Source organism: Plasmodium sp. gorilla clade G2, assembly GCF_900097015.1.
Source record: "Plasmodium sp. gorilla clade G2 genome assembly, contig: PADLG01_00_12, whole genome shotgun sequence".
Taxonomy (NCBI): Eukaryota; Apicomplexa; class Aconoidasida; order Haemosporida; family Plasmodiidae; genus Plasmodium; species Plasmodium adleri (nom. inval.).
In genome coordinates this window covers 1-19,815 of record NW_021628859.1, presented here as the reverse complement: position 1 = coordinate 19,815, position 19,815 = coordinate 1, and the positions used below count along the sequence as shown (strand labels likewise).

Here is a 19,815-nt window from a genome sequence, read left to right as displayed (position 1 = left end):
TATATAAGAAGAAATATTTTAAAAAGAAATTATATTGATAAGAAATTATGTTAACAAATGAAATATATAGTTACACATTTGTTGAAATAAAAAAAAAAGAAATATATAAATAAAAAAATTGTGTTAAAATTAAAGGAATATATAGTTAAAAAAAATTGTGTTGAAATATAAAAGAAAAGAAATATATAGATAAAAAAATTTTGTGAAATGATAAGTATATATGAGAATAAATTTGTTGAAATAATAAGTATATATAGAAATAAATTTGTTAAAAACAGATATACATAGTAACAAATTTGTTAAAAGAAAAAAAAGAATATAAGGTAACAAATTATTTAAAATAAAAGGAATATATAGATAAAAAAATTATGTTAAAATAAAAAAAAGAAATATATTGATATATATTTGTTGATATAAAAAAAAGAAATATTTAGGGTAAAAGATGTGTTAAAATAATAAGTATATATAGAAATAATTTAGTTGAAATAATAGAAAACAACAAATATATTGTAACTTATTTGTTAAAAAATGGAATATATAGAAATAAATGTGGTGAAATAAAAAAAAGGAATATATATATATAATTGTTCAAGTAAATATTATATATATAAAACTAAATTTGTTGAAATAGAAAAACGAAATATATAAGAACAAATGTGTTAAAAAGAAATTATATAAAAAAAAAAATTGTGTTAAAATAAAAGGAATATATTGATATATATTTGTTAAAATAATTAAAACAAATATATGGGAACAATTTAGTTGAAATAATAAGTATATATGGGAATAAATTTATTGAAATAGAAAAGAATATACATATATATTCGTTAAAATAAAAAGTATATATACGAACACATTTGTTGAAATGATAAGTATATATAGTTAAAAAAATTTTGTTGAAATAATAAGTATATGTTGAAACACATTTGTTAAAATAAAAGGAATATATAGTTACACATTTGTTGAAAAAAGAAATATGTACATAAAAATATTATGTTAAAATAAAACGAATATATAGTTGAAAAAAATTTGTTCAAATAATAAGTATATAGAAATAATTCTTTTGAAATAGAAAAAAGAAATATATGGAAATAAATTTGTTATAATAAAAAAGAAATATATAGATATATATTTGTTAAAAAAAACTTATATAGAAACAATTGTGTTAAAAAGAAATTATATTGATAAGAAATTATGTTAAAAATAGATATACATAGTAACAAATTTGTTGAAAAAAAAGAAAAGAATATATAGAAATAAATATGTTGAAATAAAAAAAAGAAATATATAACAAATTTATTGAGATAAAAAGAATATATGGGAACAGATTTGTTAGAAATAGAAAAAAAGAAATATATAGAAATAAATGTGGCGAAATGATAAGTATATATGGGAATAGATTTGTTACAAATAGAAATATGTACATAAAAATATTATGTTAAGAAAAGTAATATATAGTAACAAATTGTTAGAAAAAAAAGTATATCGGAATAAATTAGTTAAAAAATGGAATATAAATGGGAACAAATTTGTTGAAATAATAAGTATATATATAATTAAATTTGGTGAAATAAAAATAAGAAATATATAAGAACAAATTTATTGAGATAAAAAGAATATATAGTTAAAAAAAATTCGTTGAAATAGAAAAAAGAATATATGGAAACAAATTTGTTAAAAAAAAAAGGAATATAAAGATAAAAAAATTATGTTAAAATAAAAGGAATATATTGATAAAAAAATTTATTGAAATAAAAAAAAAATATATGGGAATAAATGTGTTAAAAAAATTAATGTATGGGAATAAATTTGTTGGAATAAAAATAAGAAATATATAGATAAACAAATTTAGTTGAAGTAAAAAATAATATATGGGAACATAATTTGTTTAAATAAATAAAGAATATATATGCAAACAATTTTGTTGAAATAAAAAAAAGAATGTATAGGAAAACAATTTGTTCAAATAGAAAAAACATATACATAGTAACAAATTTGTTGAAATAATAACTATATGGAAATAAATTGTGTTGGAATATAAAAAAAGGAATATATAATTAAAAAAATTTGTTAAGAAAAAAAAGGAATATATAGGAACATATTTCTTAAAATATGTATATGTGAAAAGAAAATTGTTGAAATAATAAATATATGGAAATAAATTTGTTATAATAAAAAAGAAATATATAGATATATATTTGTTAAAATAAAAAAAAAGGAATATATAGATAAAAAAAAATTGTTCAAGTAAATATTATATATATATAAGTAAATTTGTTGAAATAATAAGTATATATAGAAATAAATTTGTTAAAAACAGATATACATAGTAACAAATTTGTTAAAAAATATAATATATAGAAATAATTTTGTTGAAATAAAAAAAAGAAATATATAACTAAAAAAATTGTGTTAAAATTAAAGGAATATATAGTTACACTTTTGTTGAAATAAAAATAATATATGGGAACATAATTTGTTTAAATAGTAAAAACATATACATAGTAACAAATTTAGTGAAATAAAAAAGAATATATGGAAACACATTTGTTAAAAAGAAATTATATAGATAAATAAATTTGGTGAAATAAAAAAGTATATATGGAAATAAATATGTTGAAATAAAAAATTACATAGGAATAATTTAGTTCAAATAATAATTATAGAGAAAAATATTTATTGAAAGAAAAAAAAAGAATATATGGAAACATATTTGTTAAAAAAAAAATATATGGGAATAAATTTGTTAAAAAGTGGAATATATAGTTAAAAAATTTGTTAAAATGAAAAGTATATGGAAATAAATTTGTTAGAAATAAAAAAGAATAAATGGGAACAACTTTATTAAAAAATGGAATATATAGGAATAATTTTGTTGAAATAATAACTATATATAAATATATTTATTAAAATAAAAAAGGAATATATAGCAAAAATAAAAAAAAAAAGATAGAGAGAAAAAAAATATTTTAACACATTTCAAAATTAAAATGAAAATGAAAATTTTTTTTAAATAGAAATAAAAAGAGAATTCAGTTAAAACTAAAAATGAGAAATTATTTTATAAGGAAATAATTAAAATAAAAAAAAAAAAATATATAGTTACACATTTGTTAAAATAAAAGGAATATATGGGAACAATTTAGTGGAAAGAAAGAAAAAAAAAATATATATATAGATAAAACAAATTGTTAAAATAATAAGTATATATAGAAATAATTTAGTTGAAATAATAAAAAAAGAAATATATAGTTAAAAAAATTATGTTAAAATATGGAATATATAGTTACACATTTGTTGAAATAAAAAAAAGAATATTGGAACAAAATTGTTGAAATAAAAAAGAATATATGGGAATAAATTTGTTGAAATAAAAATTATAGAGAAATAAATGTGTTAAAAGGAAATTATATAGAAAAATTATGTTAAAATTAAAGGAATATATAGGAAAACATTTGTTGAAATAGAAAAGAATAAATATATAGTTAAAAAAATTTGTTAAAAAATGGAATATATAGAAATAATTTTGTTGAAATAATAAAAAAAGAAATATATAGTTAAAAAAATTAGTTCAAATAGAAAAAAAAAGAATATATGGGAATATGTTTGTTGAAATATAAAGTATATAGATATATATATTTGTTAGAATAAAAAAGAATATATAGGAACACATTTGTTAAAAACAAATTATATAGATAAAAAAATGTGTTAAGAAAAAATATATAGAAACAAATTTGTTAAAAAATGGAATATATAAAAATAACTTGGTTAAAATAATAAGTATATATATATATATATAATTTTGGTGAAATAAAAAAGTATGTGCAAATATATTTGTTAAAATAAAAAGAATATATAGAAATAATTTAATTGAAATAAAAATAATATATGGGAACATAATTTGTTTAAATAGAAAAAAGATATACATAGTAACAAATATGTTAAAATAAAAAAGAAATATATAGTTAAAAAAACTTGATGAAATAAAAAAAAGGAATATATATGGGAACAATTTAATTGAAATAAGAAAAAAACAAAAAGAGAGAGGAAAAAAAATATATTTTAACACATTTCAAAATTAAAATGAAATTGATAATTTTTTTAAATAGAAAAAATATCAAAAAAAAATTTACTTAAAAAAAAAAAAATATATCGTAACACATTTGTTCAAATAAAAAAGGAATATATAGGAACAATTTAGTTGAAATAAGAAAAAGAAATATATGGAAGCAATTTAGTTGAAATAAAAGGAATATTAAGATAAAAAAATTATGTTAAAATAAAAGGAATATATAGTTAAAAAAATTTGATGAAATAAAAAAAAATATATGGGAATAAATGTGTTAAAAAAATTAATGTATGGGAATAAATTTGTTGGAATAAAAATAAGAAATATATAGATAAACAAATTGTGTTAAAAAGAAATTATATTGATAAGAAATTATGTTAAAAAAAAGAAATATATAGGAAAACATTTGTTGAAATAAAAAAAAAGAAATATATAGTAACAAAAATTATGTTAAAATAAAAGGAATATATAGTTAAGAAAAATTGGTTAAATAAAAAAGAATATATAGGAACATATTTTTTGAAATAAAAAAGAATATATGGGAACAACTTTATTAACAATTGGAATATATAGTTACACATTTGTTGAAATAAAAAAAAAGGAATATAGGAACAAATTGTGTTAAAAAGTAATTATATAGAAAAAAAAATTATGTTAAAAAATACAATATATAGGAACAACTTTGTTAAAAAATAAAATATATAGAAATAATTTTGTTGAAATATAAAGTATATATAGATAAACAAATTTGTTGAAAGAAAAAAAAAGAAATATATTGATAAAAAAATTTATTGAAATAAAAAAGAATATATAGTTAAACAAATTGTGTTAAAAAAAATTAAGAAAAAAAAAAGAAAGAGAGAGAGAAAAAATAAATATTTCACAGATTTCAATATAAAAGTGAAATTGATAATTTTTTTTAGATAGAAAAAAATACACAAAAATTAAGTTCAAATAGAAAAACAGAAATTTTATAAAAAAGAATATACAAAAAAAAATTCAGTTAAAAAAAAACATGAGAAATTGTATCAGAAAAAAAAAAAAAAATATATATAAAAATATTTTAAAATTTAAAAAAAGAAATAACATTGGAAAAAAAAAAAACAATTGAAAATAAAATTGAGTTAAAATACAAAATGAGAAAAACTTTTATCAAAAAAAAAAAAAAATACAAAAACACTTCATTTAAATAAAAATGATAAAAAGAAAAATCAAGTTAAAATAAAAATATATATATATATATATATAATTAAGTTAAAATAAAAAATGAGAAAAAAAAAAAAAAAATATATCTATATATATAAATAAATATACCAATACATACATAATTATACCCAAACCTATATATATTTATATATAAACCCCCACACACATATATACCCCATTCACACATATATATACACCCCCAACACATATATACACCACCACACATATATATATATCCCCCACACATATACATACCCCACGAAGATATATATCCGGACACACAAATATCTCTAAATATATATATGTTGGATATATATATATGTATACATATATACATGATATAAAAACATAAACGCATATATATACACTATATATATACATATAAGCGTATATATATGCATATATGTTCCTATATTGTGAATATATGTATATGTATATATATATTCAAAATATATATATTTATAAATATTTGTGCGCGGGTCGCCCCCCTCCCCCGGGGGATATATATCTTCGTGGGCGGGGTATATGTGGTGGTTATATATATATATGTGTGGTGATATATATATGTGTGGTAAATATATATGTGGTATACGTGTATGTGTATATGTATGATATGTGGGGGTATATATATGTGAAGAGAAATAAATTATATATATATAGAATGAAGTTAAAATATTCAAAAAAAAAAAATATTGTTAATATAGAAAAAAAAAAAAAAATTTGAAAATAAAAATAAAAATGAAAATTTTTATAAATTGAAGAAAAAAATAAAATTGGAAATAAAATTGAGTTAAAATAAAAAAAAAAATTTAGTTAAAATAAAAAAAAAAAATTCAGTTAGAAAAAAAACAATTGAAAAAATAATTTATTAAAAATACTAAAAATAAAAAAAGAATTGAAAATAAAATTTAGTTAAAAAAAAATATAAAAAAAAATTTAGTTAAAATAAAAAATGAGAAAACAATTTATTTAAATAAAAATCATGAGAAAAAAAACATAGTTAAACTAAAAAATCAGGAATTTTATCAGAAAAAAAATTGAAAATAAAATTCATTTAAATAAAAATCATGAGAAAAAAATTCAGTTAAAATACAAAATGAGAAATTTTATGAAAGAAAAATGAAGTTAAAATAAAAAATGAGAAAAAAAAAAAACAATTACCTATATTTATTCACATACATACATATATATACCCAAACATACATATATATTTATACCCCCACACATATACATATATATATTCACATACCTATATACCTATACCCACATACCTACATATATATATTCACATACATATATGTGTTTGTTTTTCTTAGAAAAAAACCCCGACTACCTCTACCGATATTTTTCGTGTTCTTAATATACCCCAAAATGATGAGGCGATGCCGACAAAAACCTCCACCAATAGATACATACCTTATAGTCGTTATAAAGGCAAAACATACATATATGTGGAAAATGATAATGATAGTGATAACTATGTGGTAACAACTGATACATCTGATATCACTTCATCATCAGAAAGTGAATATGAAGAGATAGATTTATATGTACCACGTAGTCCTAAATATAAAACTTTGATCGAAGTGGTACTAAAACCTAGCAAAAGTGGTACCACAACAAATAGTGGTGACATACCTAGTGGTGACATACCAAGTCATATACCCATAGATGATGAATGGAATGAACTAAAAGAGGATTTTATTTCACAATATTTACAAAATATACAAAAGGATTTACCTAATGAAAATATCATTGATGATAAGATCTATATGGATACACAACCTAATATTTTGGGAAATAATATGGAAGAAAAACCTTTTATTACATCCATTCAAGATAGAAAATTATATAGTAATAGTGATATAACTTATAATATTGATTGGAATATTCCGGAAAATATTAGCACTAATACTCCGACATATAATAGTTTATATAGTGGTATAGATCTAATTAATGATTCGTTAAATAGTGGTAATGATATATATGATGAGTTGTTGAAAAGAAAAGAAAACGAATTATTTGGAACAAAACATCCGAAAAAAACAAATTCCAATATTTTTGCAAAACCAATAAGTGGTGATCCGATACTGAACCAATTGAATTTATATGATAAATGGTTAGATAGACATAGAAATAACCAGTGGAAAAACAAACCGGATAATAATATACCTGTGGAAAACGTCCACACTACACACAACTTGTTAAATACCAACGTTTCTATAGAAATAAGTAGTGATATGACCCCTAGATCTAATATGGATATTAGTGATACTAATAGATATACTTATTTGGATGATATGGATTCGTTCGAAAATAGTAGTGATGAAAATTTATTATGATAAAAATTGGATATATTTCTTGGATATATTTGTGACCGAAGATATATATAAATCCTAATTTTAATAAAATAATTAATCCATATAATATATATATATATATATTAATTTGTTTGTGTGTTTTAAAAAAAATATTTATTAAAATTCATTTATAAAAAAAAAAAAAATATAATGGTTTTTAATTCATTAATTAAATTGATTTGAACATTATTTTATTATTTTTTTTTTTTTTATTTATGTATAGTAACATATAATAATTTACAAATATTATATATATATATATATATATATATATATATTTTTTATTAAATGTTTTTTTGAATAATATAGTTAAACATTTTAATTATATTTTGTGTTTCATTACATATATATATGATATGCACAAAACATTTTCATAAAGATGAAATATATGAATTATATATATATATATATGTGTTGAATAAATTAATTTATTTGTTGAGATATATATTATATAAAAATTAATGTAATATATATATGTGTTGAATAAATTAATTTATTTGTGGAGATATATATTATATAAAAATTAATGTAATATATATATATATATATATATATATATATATATATATATATATATATATATTTTATTTTATAAAAAAAAAAAGATGAAACCATTAAGGTACGAAATATTCTTTGTGTTTATAATTTTAAAAAGAATTTCGTAAAAAAATTTTTTATAACTTTTATAAATTAATAACAAATATATTAAATTAAATTTTTTTATCACACTTTATAAATATACATTATGTAATAATATGGGCAATAAATAACCGATCGTTCAATATTATAAAGTAACTACATAGATATTATTAAATTTATAATTGTTCATTATATATATGAGTGTTATATTTAAAAATAATTTTGTATTATTTTTAATAGGATCAAAATATATTTTTATTTATTACACAAATACATTTATATATAAAAAAATAAATATTAATGAATAACACCTACGACTAATTTAATTTTTCATTCAATTTCACACAGTTTATTTCTTCTGTTTAATGATATTGCAATAAAAACATACATATGAATGAAAATATAAATAAAAATATAACTTCTGTATAATTAAAATAAAAACAAATATAAAGAAGAAAAAATTATCCAAATAAAAAAAGTATTAAGAAAAAAAAACATTTAAGAAAAAATATATAAAAACAAATATTTTTATTAACAAATAATATTACAAAAAACAAATTTTAAAACAAATAAAGGAAACCAAATAAAATTAAACAAAAGAACCAAATCAAAACAAATCATATATACATACATATATATATATATATTAAATAAAAACATAAATCCTAAATCATAATATAAAATCCTAAGATTATATGTAAAACTCATGCACATATGTATGTATATTAGTGAAATCTCGCAACCATTAATTCGTCGTCGGGTTCATCGAAATCTTTTTCATCATCTTCACTATCTGCCGAACCTGTTTCATTTATTTTTTCAACATCAATATACGTACTAGTTGATTCTTTGGACAGGTTAGTGGTCTCATCAGCATGTGGGAGTAATTGTGGTTGTAATTGTGTTTCTTCCACTTCTTCAACGACAGGACAGTAATCACATCTCTCGTTCAAAAATTGTTCGTTTCTGCCACAATCGTCAAAAAAAGCAAAATCGTCCACATATGTAGCCATTTTGTTCTTGAATGCATTTTCCATATCATATCGTCTTAAATTATTCATTGTCTCCTCGTTAGTGTCGTGCAAATAATTCATGATTTTATCTTTGGACGACAATCGTGAAGCAATGACTTCTCCTAAATACCCATATTTTTTCATACTTAAGTATGCTTCACGTTCGTATTTTATTAAAATATCACTTGTAATTTCTTTAAGTTTAGTTCGGGCATAATTTATAAAATATTTATTGAATACTCCATAATATCTTTCCAAGAAACGGAAGTTGCTAGTAATATAAAAATTAATATTTTCAAAATATGCATACATTTGTGAAATTGTAAAAAAGCAAAAAGCATACATGAAACCGTTTGCGAGTTCTACAAAGAAATTTCTATTAAAACTATGAACGGAAGGTTTACGTTCATACGTTTTTTCACTAACATGTTGTGTTTGTTCTTTTATTGCAGGACCAAACCCTCCAGGAAAATGTTTGCCTGCATCCAGGTATAGATTCGTGAAAAAATAAAAAAATAAATATTGGGATGCTGGAGCAGCAAGTGAGTGAGTGAAAAAAAAACTTCCAGGGGATGTGTAGTTGGGACATTTACTAGGATCACAAGAACCACCTGTAGTCTTTTCTGTACTATGAATACAAGTATTTGTATTTGTAGTACTAGGATTATATTGAGGATCGGTTAAACTTGGAATTAAATGTTTACCAGTTGTAATAGCATGTGTCCAACTAATTCTATAAATAAGAAAATACGTAGTAATGGGTAAAAATTTTCTACCAATAAATTGACCTACTTTTTTAGCCGAATAAAAGTTTGCGCTAGCTACTGCTTGATATTCACATAGAAGACTTAAATTTTTATAATTTAACATATCATACATTTTGGATGCTAGCATGAAATAGTTGGAGAAAACAAAAGTTTTTCCATATTTTAATTGTGTTATAGGTTTTTTCGCATATGGTGGCAATAAACTGTTGGTCATACTATCCATGATACTTCCGTTATACACATATGCAAAAGTAAGAAATGCGGACGTACTTGTTGCTACTTGTATATTTTCACTTAATCCATATGCTTTGTCAAGATTATCTACATTATTACTTAACATTGTGGAAAACAACATTTGAAATGCTGCAAACATCGTTTTCGCATAATATCGTGATGCCATAGAATTATGGATTTCCAGTTCACGTTCTTCTTTGTTTAATTTCGAATAATTATTTGCCACATTCATGAAAAAAACATTATTCACACTCTATAAAAAAAAACATATATATGTATGTATATATGTATATGTATATTTTTTATGTATTTATAGTCAATTATATAAAAATATATATAAATATACATATATATATACAAATTCAAATATACATATATATAAATATATATATACATACATACATATGTATATTTTTTTTTACCATTTTGTCGTTTCTTCTTGGCGTCCTGTATGTTTCCTCTATTCTTCTAAATAATAAATAAGCTGTTTGTAGAAACGAAGTATCTGAAAATATATCTGTATTAAAATTATAAATAGAAAACAATTCGTCCACTACTTCTTTCAATATATCCTTATTTACTTTAAATCCATAAATAATACCATAATTGTAAAAATTGACCGAATTTCCCATAATACTATGTAAAGTGTGATAAACGCGATCTTTTACTTTTTTATATGTTGGGGTAGCAGTCATATATTTTCTCATATTAAATATATCTGCAAAAAATAACACGTCGTCAAAATGGGTTTTGTACAAATCCATGGAGTCTCGCATTAACATTAATTTGTTATTTATATTATAAATATTATGATATTTATATAAATTTTTCACATGTCGTTGATCAAAATACATATCATATGCGCATTCGATCAACGATTTCAAAACTTTGTTCCACTGGTTCATTTTTGGCGGTTCAAATTTTTGTGATAAGACTTTATCGTGCAAATCTTTTCGTATATATGGATTGTGATAATTTGAAAAATAAAACCCTGCGGGCGAACTGATCATCCAATCTTTAAATTTATGTTCGAGAATTAACGATAAAGGATAGGATCTTGGTAATCCTAGAGGTGGTTCATTCAGTTGATGGAAAAAATCTAGTTGTAAAAACGAGTTGACATGGACCAAAAACGTCAGAGATTTTTTCATTTTTTCTAATGTTCCAACTTTCATTAATTTTTCCAATTCTGCGAAAATGTATATATGTATATGTATATATATATGGGTATATATATATAGTGATTATAAATATATATATATCCTACCATCGACTAAATTGTTTGGAATACGTTTCCTAACATATAAAGTGTAGTATTTTTTTATAGGAGAAGGGAACCAATAGTTCGTCACAACAGTTTTGTTAAATGAATCTTCATCCTTTATATTTAAATACATTGCTTCAGCGATATTTTTGGTTGAAATATCTATAAATAAATATATATATATGTACATATATGTATATATATGTGTAAATATACATATATATATGTATATATGTTTCTTACCCTTAAAACTGGTAAGTCGAAATAAAAATAGAAAAGTGTACCAATTAATATCATGGGATAAAAAATTACTGTACTCTTGATATATATCTAGCGTTCTAATTAGTGATGATACTTTTTGTATTTTTAGACCTTTAGTTAAATATACATAAAATTTCTGTACCATCGAAGGAACATCATCAAATTTAACTAAGAAAAAAAAAATATATATATGTATGTATTTATGTATATATATACACTTGTTTATTTTTTTTTTATTACTATTAGAATATAAGAAGGCTCCTTTACATACATCGCATTTGGATACATCGTTGAGGAAATTACTATCTTTTGATAATGTATTTGGTTGGTGTAAATGACATTTCTCAATACCTATCAATATATATGTATTTATATGTATATGTATATATATGTATTTATATGTATATGTATATGTATATGTATATGTATATGTATATATATATATATATATATATATATATATATATATATATATATATATATATATATATATATATATATATTTACATTTTAATAAGTTTTCAAAAAGTTTGGAAAACTCCTTCTCTTCAGTAAATGACATTTCGACAGCTAAAAAAAAAAATAATAAAATATATCATGCCATTTATATCCTTTATTTTATTAAATATATATATCCTTACTGTTGTAATATCCTGGTAAATAAAGTGATGTGACATAAGCTCTTGTATCATAATCTAAAACAAATAATATATATAATAATATAAATAACAATATATAAAAAATATACATACACATAAATTTATATATTTATTTTTTATTACTTAGAAGCCCTGTTAAATTTAATAAATGTACGTATAATGTTTTTTTTGTTCCATAAGAACTGTAACGTTTCATGAAATAATAATAATTCAAATATATATTATATGCACTTATTTCACGATTCGGTTCTTCTTGTTCAGGAAAAGTATTTTCTTCGTTTGCTTCTTTTTTAAATTGATTCGTATGATAAATAATACATTCTTTAGGATCATTACACATAAATGAAAAGAAATAATCTTTTATATATTTATGTTCCATCATCCCATGTAAATCAAAATCAGTATCTTGAGTAGTTTTAATTATTTCTAACTGATATTTATTAAAATAATGTATTAGATATTCTAATATATTACATTCCATACTTGTATGTGATCGATCAACTTTCAAGTACGTTTTTCTTCTCTTTTTTTCGGAATAATACACGGATTCGTGGTCACACATCATATCAAGAACTTTAAATCGATCAGACATAGAGAACTCTAATATTTTTTGCCAACTAAAGAATTTTATACTTTTTGCTTGGAAATAATTGTTATAATTTTTAAGTGCTAATTTTAATACAATAAAATGTCCCAGGGCTGTAGAAAAAAAAATATATATGTATATATGTGGATATATATATATGTGTGGTATATATATATTTTATTACCTATTAAGTGAGGACCCAAATGATTAATTAACCCTAATCCATATTGATTTGTTATATCATCTAAAGCTTCCATAAAATTTATATTGGAATTGGTCGTGAAAAAAAAATCGTTCGTGTCCATTACATCTACTTTATTGTCCTCTAGTAGAAGTGTTTCACCTTTATTTTCTATATTTTGGTTTTCTTTAATTGTTCTTACATGTGTTAACAAATTATTAAAAAATGTCCCATGATCCCCTACTGGACTAGTTTTCTCCTCAACATCTTTGGATATAAATACATTATTTAATTCTTCGAGCGCAGCTTTTAAATCGTTCTGTTGTTTATACGAATTTAATGGTATAAGCATTAATTTTATTGTTTTCAATGTTCGTACAATAAATATTTTTTTTTTAATTATATCTGAAATATCAGAATTATATATTTCTATTAATTGTTTTTTCATAAGATGTTCATATTTTACCATATCGTCAAAAGTCGATTGGATCGTAGGTAGGATGTACCATTCATCGTTCGTATCTCTAACATTTTTTTTTTTAAATTTCGATATATCGATTAATTCTTCAGTTCCTTGTTTAAGGAGAGGATATTTTAATTTATCCTTTTCTAACGATTCTAAAATTAATTTTTCTAATGTTGTTAAATTTTTATGTAGTTCATCATTTCCAATCATCGATTTTAACTGCTCGATATTATCATTATATTGTACATTGTGGCTACTAGTTACAGTTTCACTGTCATTTTCATTTTCATTTATGGAACATATTGCCTTTTCATTTAAATATAAAATGAATATTAGGAAGAAAAAAAATATTTTATGAAATGAAACCATTTTTTACTATTAATTTTTACATGTATATAATTTTTAGTACAAATTACATATTAATGCGTACTCAAATATCTGTGAATTTATGTTTAAAAAAACGTACAGAATAAAATAACCCAGAATACAAATATAAAAAAATAAAAACCGTATTCAAAAAGGAGTACACAAAAATATTATATATATGTCTGTATATGAATTATTATACATATATATAATGGAATAATATTTTTTTACTTCCAGACAAATTTTTTAATTTTCACATATTTGAACAAAACCAATTATGACCACTTTTATAATTTCACCTATTTCGAAAAAAACGAATTCTAAATATAAGGACGGAAATATATAATAAATATGAAATATAAGTCAGTTTTCCCATATTTATTTTCTTTTACGTTTATTATAATGCATAATTATGCATATTTCCTAATTTTTTAATTAATTCAAATAAATAAATAATTTCATTAATACAAATAAATAAATAAATTAATTAATTATTACATATATATATTTAATTTAATTAATACAAAAAAAATAAATAATTCAATTAATATTAATAAACACGTAATGTATTTAAAAAAAATATATGTTATAAAATAAGATGAAATATATGACCTAAAATAAATATCATAAAATAAAATATAACAGAACGTAGTCGAGAATATTCAAATATAAAAATTTATATAACTTCTCGTTCCTTTTTTATATCGGTGCAACTACAAATAAAAAAACAAACCAAATCAAAAAAAAATAGAAATTTAAATTATATTGTATATAATAAGACGATATCTTTTTAGAAAAATCATTTTTATTAATTTAAAAAACGATTAAAAATAATAAATAAAAATAAATACCAATAATTAAAATATGGATTTTTATTTTGTTTTATTATATTAAATATATTTTTTGAAACGTTTTTCTTCTCTTTTTTTTATTTTTTTTCTTTTTTATAATTTCCAAAATATGTATATGTATAAATTGTATATATTAAAACAAAAATAATAATTAATTGAAAAATTATATTTTACCTATTTTATAATATATATTAACCATATTAAAACCATAATCGTATTGTATTAAAAAAAAATTCATATTTTACAATTTAAAATTATGTTTTTTATTTTCATTAAATACCTAATAATAATTGCACCTATTTATATATATTATTTATACATTTCGTATATTTTTTAAAATATATTACATAAAACGTAATATAATATACCTACATATATTATTATTATATATTTTGTTTTATAATACATTTTTGATATATTTTTTATTTTGGAAAATATATAAAGTCATATCATAACAATTAGTACTAGTATGACAATAGTTTTGTTTCGATATATGACATATATTTTCGTACATTATTATTAAATACAATTATATAAATACAAACATTACATATATAAATATATATTTTTGACATTTTATATTTTATATAATTTAAATTACTGTTTCATAATTATATATAAATATAATATAATTATTGGATGGTTTTAGTTTTTAAAAATTTGTTATTTCTTATTTTCATATTTTTCTTATATATTTTCAATAATATTTCTTTAGCATATTTAATTTAAATATGTATAATTGGTTTCTTTAATGGTAATTTCTTTTTGAAAAGAAAGCATATATATATATATTTATTTAAACCTGGAGTAGACAATATTTGTGATGTAATTTATAATAAATGCTTTAGCATTATATAATTTTATATAAATGATCAATTATTATATTTATATATAATGATTTGTAAAGATGTCATCTAATTTTTATTATGTCGTGTCACAATATATGAAATTTTATTTATTTAATAAAATATATACCTTTTATATAAATATCATACTATACTAAAATGAAATATATATGTGTATATATGTTTGTGTATAATATAATGTTTCAGAATTTATTAGACGAGATTTATATCATATATATCAAAAAAATGGTATATTTTTTTGTTCTTTTTTATTTCCATAAAGAATATTATAATATTTTTCTTTTATGAAATACGATTTATTGTAAATTGATATAATTGGTTTTTTTTATATATGTCTATATTTAAAAAATATGAATAAAAAAAAAAAACTATGTTTCAACCTACATAAAGGTTCAAAATATATAATGATAAAATTTTGTACAAGAATATTTATGTACATATTTATATATATATTATACAATATTAAATATTAGTATAATTATGTATTAGAAGGATAAGGTATATTTTTATAACAATTATAAATATATATGTTATTATATATATATGTGACATTCGTATAAATTTAGGTTATATATCTAATCTTTGTGGATTCTTCATCCTTTCTGTAAATATTTTCTTATGTTCATTATATAAATCAATTTTTAATGTCTCATAATACTTTAAAAATAAATAAATAAAATCTTTCATTTCATCAAGTGATGCTCCATCTTTAATTAAACTATAAAAATTACGAGTATTTTCAACATCTGTAGTTGATAGTACAACAGCAATATCATGCATTGATTTATACCATGTACGATATTCAGTATTTACAGATACGACTCTATCACTCATATGATGATAAGTTTGATATTCATATGTAAGTAAATACTCTTCTATATAATATGATAAATCTTTTAACATATCATCAAATCCATATTTAGCTACACCCAAAACTTGGTTCCATATGTTACGAAGATCTTCATCAGATGGACGTTCTTCTAAATTATCCAATACATTATGTAAATCTTCCAATGTTAATTGTTTTGATAAATCATTATAATTTATATTATTATATTGTGAACTAAGAGGAATATTATTATTTTTTTCATCTAACGTACTTCTTAATTTATTCTTATGACTGCTACTTCTTAATCCTTTATTCTTTACACTTTCTAACTCAGATAAATTTCTTCTATATATATGATGATTTCCTGCATTTTTTGTTTCACCCTTCTCACATATTACTATACTCTGAAGAAAGAATAATTAATAAAAAATGATAAATATATATATATGTATACATTGATATTATAAAAGATTCACATTTATTAACTTACGTTTAGTACTACTAATAATAATAACATTCCAGTAATTGATAGCAATTTTAAAAATTTTCGCTTATCGGAACAAGCGTTCATTGTTTTCTGCATGTGGTTTTCTTCAGAATAATATTGTACACAATGACACTTCATTTTAATCTAATTATTACTATAACTATTTTATATTGTATATTTTTAAAATAATATATTTTAAATATTTAAAATATTTTAAAATTGTATTAATATTATTTATATGAATACTTCTTATAGGTTTCTTTTATTGTATTATGTGTGGTTTACAAAAACATGTATATATATATATATATATATATATATATATATATAATAAATTATTTTATAATATAATTTGTAATATATATTTATTATTTCTATATTTAATTTTAATATAAATATAATTATAAATTTTGTAGAATTTAAAACTATAATAATACGTATTTTTGTTTTATATATTCTATAACATTCTTAATAATATTAACTTAAGAAGTAACAATTATTTTAAACGCCATAAACGTTTTATATAATATTTTAATTATATGAAAAAAAAAATTAATTCTTAAATATTATTTAATATAAATATAAAAAAAATAATTATAATAAAAAATATTTAAAAAATTATTAATAAGAATAATCTCAATTTCAATATATATATACATATTTATTATCTAATTTTACAAAATTATGGATAATAATGTAAATTAAAATAAATTAGCACACAATTTTAATATTGTTTTTATGGATACATAGATCATTTCAATCCACTTCTATAAAATACATAACGTACATAATTATAATTTAATGTATTAAGAATAGATCAAGTTCTAAATATCAATTAGATAATATATATAAATGTATATTATAAAAATTATTTGATTATATAAAAAATATATAATATAATTGAATAATAACTCAAGGACTATATTTTATCAATTTTAATTTTATTATATTCTCTTTTAATTTCAAATTGGTTTAATTTTTAAACACTCAGTTCTATAGTAGATATGCAATTATACACTACAAAATATAATTCACATATAAATATATATGTAAAATGTGAAATAATTATATAACAAAGCCCAATTTTTTCTTTAAATAAAATAATATAAAAGTAATAATTATTTATATCTATTCTTTTTTTTCTAATTATAATGTATTATGTTTTTAATTAATTTTAATATTATATTTGTTATATTTATAAAAATAAACATCACAATTCAGTAATATAAAGAACTTTATATATATATAAATATTACACATATTCTATATATTAAAATACGACTAACATTATCAGAATTTTAATAACATTTTTAAAAGAATTATTTTATATACATATATAATTCATACAAATTTTATAAAATTAAATTATTATTCAATATACATCAAGAAAAAAAAAAAAAAAAAAAAAAAATTAAGAAAAAAATATATTTATATTAGTTCTTAGAGAATATAAATATATTTTTTAAAACATTTCTATATATAGAATAAATTATTGATAACAAACTAAATGTTATTAATAATATAGGTATAAATTTTAAAAATATATTTTTTCCTTTATAGTTTACATATATTGTATATATATTATTACATCTCTAATTATAATAGTACATATATTAGAAATGATATCTTATAATTTTAAATTAATTATATTTTCAATCATATTAGGAACATTAACCTTAATTTATAATGTAAGAATACAAAAGATGAAAATTATATGTGTACAATACAAAACTATCTTTTTTTATAATACGTTTTAATATTTTTATTCATCGTTTCAATATGTTTTTGTAATACAGAATATTTAATTGATATAATTTGATTTTTATTTTTTTTAATTTCATTTCTCCATTTTTAGAATAACTGTGATGGATTATATAAAAATATAAACTATAAAAATACCATATCGATGCCAACATATTTGAGATTATTAGCAGAATTATCATATGGACTTACAAAAAATCATAAACATGAAAATAATCAATTAAGAGAATACAAAAATACCAATGAAACAAAATACAAGAAAAACAAATATCCAAAAGGATGATACAAAGAGAAAACAAAATATACCACAGGTAACAGAAAAGGAAAACACTGAAACATCAAATTTAAATAAATATAAAAAAGGAAAATATGATAAGGAAAATGAAAAACAATCAAATATATCTTCTCGTTCCCTTAAATATTTAGAAATACAAAGAAAACTTTACAATAATTTTTATGTAAAACCAGAAATGTATTTCGAACATTTATCAGATAAATCAAATGCTAAAAATGATAAATCTTGTGAATGGACGAATAAGAAGAAATCATCCGACAAATTATCTTCATCAAATAAAGTACATGATAATTATTTAGATAATTTAAAAACAGGTTGTGTTGGAGGTGCTTCTACGTGTGGGCTTTCGTCTATAATTACAGCAGGATCTGGTATTTATGCTGCTACTGAAGCGGCAGGTGCAGCGATCCCGGCATTTACAGCACAAATTAAAAGTGCCTTAGTTGGTGTAAATTTCTTTTTTACATCTTCGTTGGAAACTGCGATTCAAGGTGCAGCTGTATCTGGGGGATTTACTCATCTTCTTGAAGGATTAGGTACTGTTGGAAGTCCTGCAATTGCTGGTACATCGACATTTTTTCCTTATGGTATGGCAATTGTTGCGCTAATTGCTGTAACTATTATAGTGATACTTTTGTATATATGGTTACGAAAA

The 19,815-nt window shown here is 19.6% G+C and overlaps 3 protein-coding genes and 1 pseudogene across 4 annotated transcripts; 2 read left to right on the top strand and 2 right to left on the bottom strand.

Moving 5' to 3' along the window:
- Positions 1-6,657: 6,657 nt before the first annotated feature.
- PADL01_0011400 (erythrocyte membrane protein 1, PfEMP1, putative) lies at positions 6,658-7,617 on the top strand (the record flags this gene model as incomplete). The annotated part of the gene is made up of 1 exon (XM_028680359.1): positions 6,658-7,617. The coding sequence occupies one exon, from the start codon at positions 6,658-6,660 to the stop codon at positions 7,615-7,617; it is 960 nt and encodes a 319-aa protein (XP_028541137.1).
- Positions 7,618-8,999: 1,382 nt separating this feature from the next.
- PADL01_0011300 (cytoadherence linked asexual protein 3.1, putative) lies at positions 9,000-14,074 on the bottom strand (the record flags this gene model as incomplete). The annotated part of the gene is made up of 9 exons (XM_028680358.1): positions 9,000-10,541; positions 10,711-11,477; positions 11,556-11,714; positions 11,796-11,981; positions 12,054-12,164; positions 12,321-12,383; positions 12,455-12,508; positions 12,596-13,171; positions 13,243-14,074. 9 exons carry the CDS (start codon positions 14,072-14,074, stop codon positions 9,000-9,002), a joined length of 4,290 nt encoding a protein of 1,429 aa, XP_028541136.1.
- A 2,281-nt stretch (positions 14,075-16,355) lies between these two features.
- Positions 16,356-17,242, bottom strand: PADL01_0011200 (Plasmodium exported protein (PHISTa), unknown function; the record flags this gene model as incomplete). The annotated part of the gene is made up of 2 exons (XM_028680357.1): positions 16,356-17,021; positions 17,108-17,242. The coding sequence occupies 2 exons, from the start codon at positions 17,240-17,242 to the stop codon at positions 16,356-16,358; spliced, it is 801 nt and encodes a 266-aa protein (XP_028541135.1).
- Positions 17,243-19,107: 1,865 nt separating this feature from the next.
- PADL01_0011100 lies at positions 19,108-19,815 on the top strand (annotated as a pseudogene). Its single transcript has one exon. A coding segment is annotated over exon 1 (708 nt).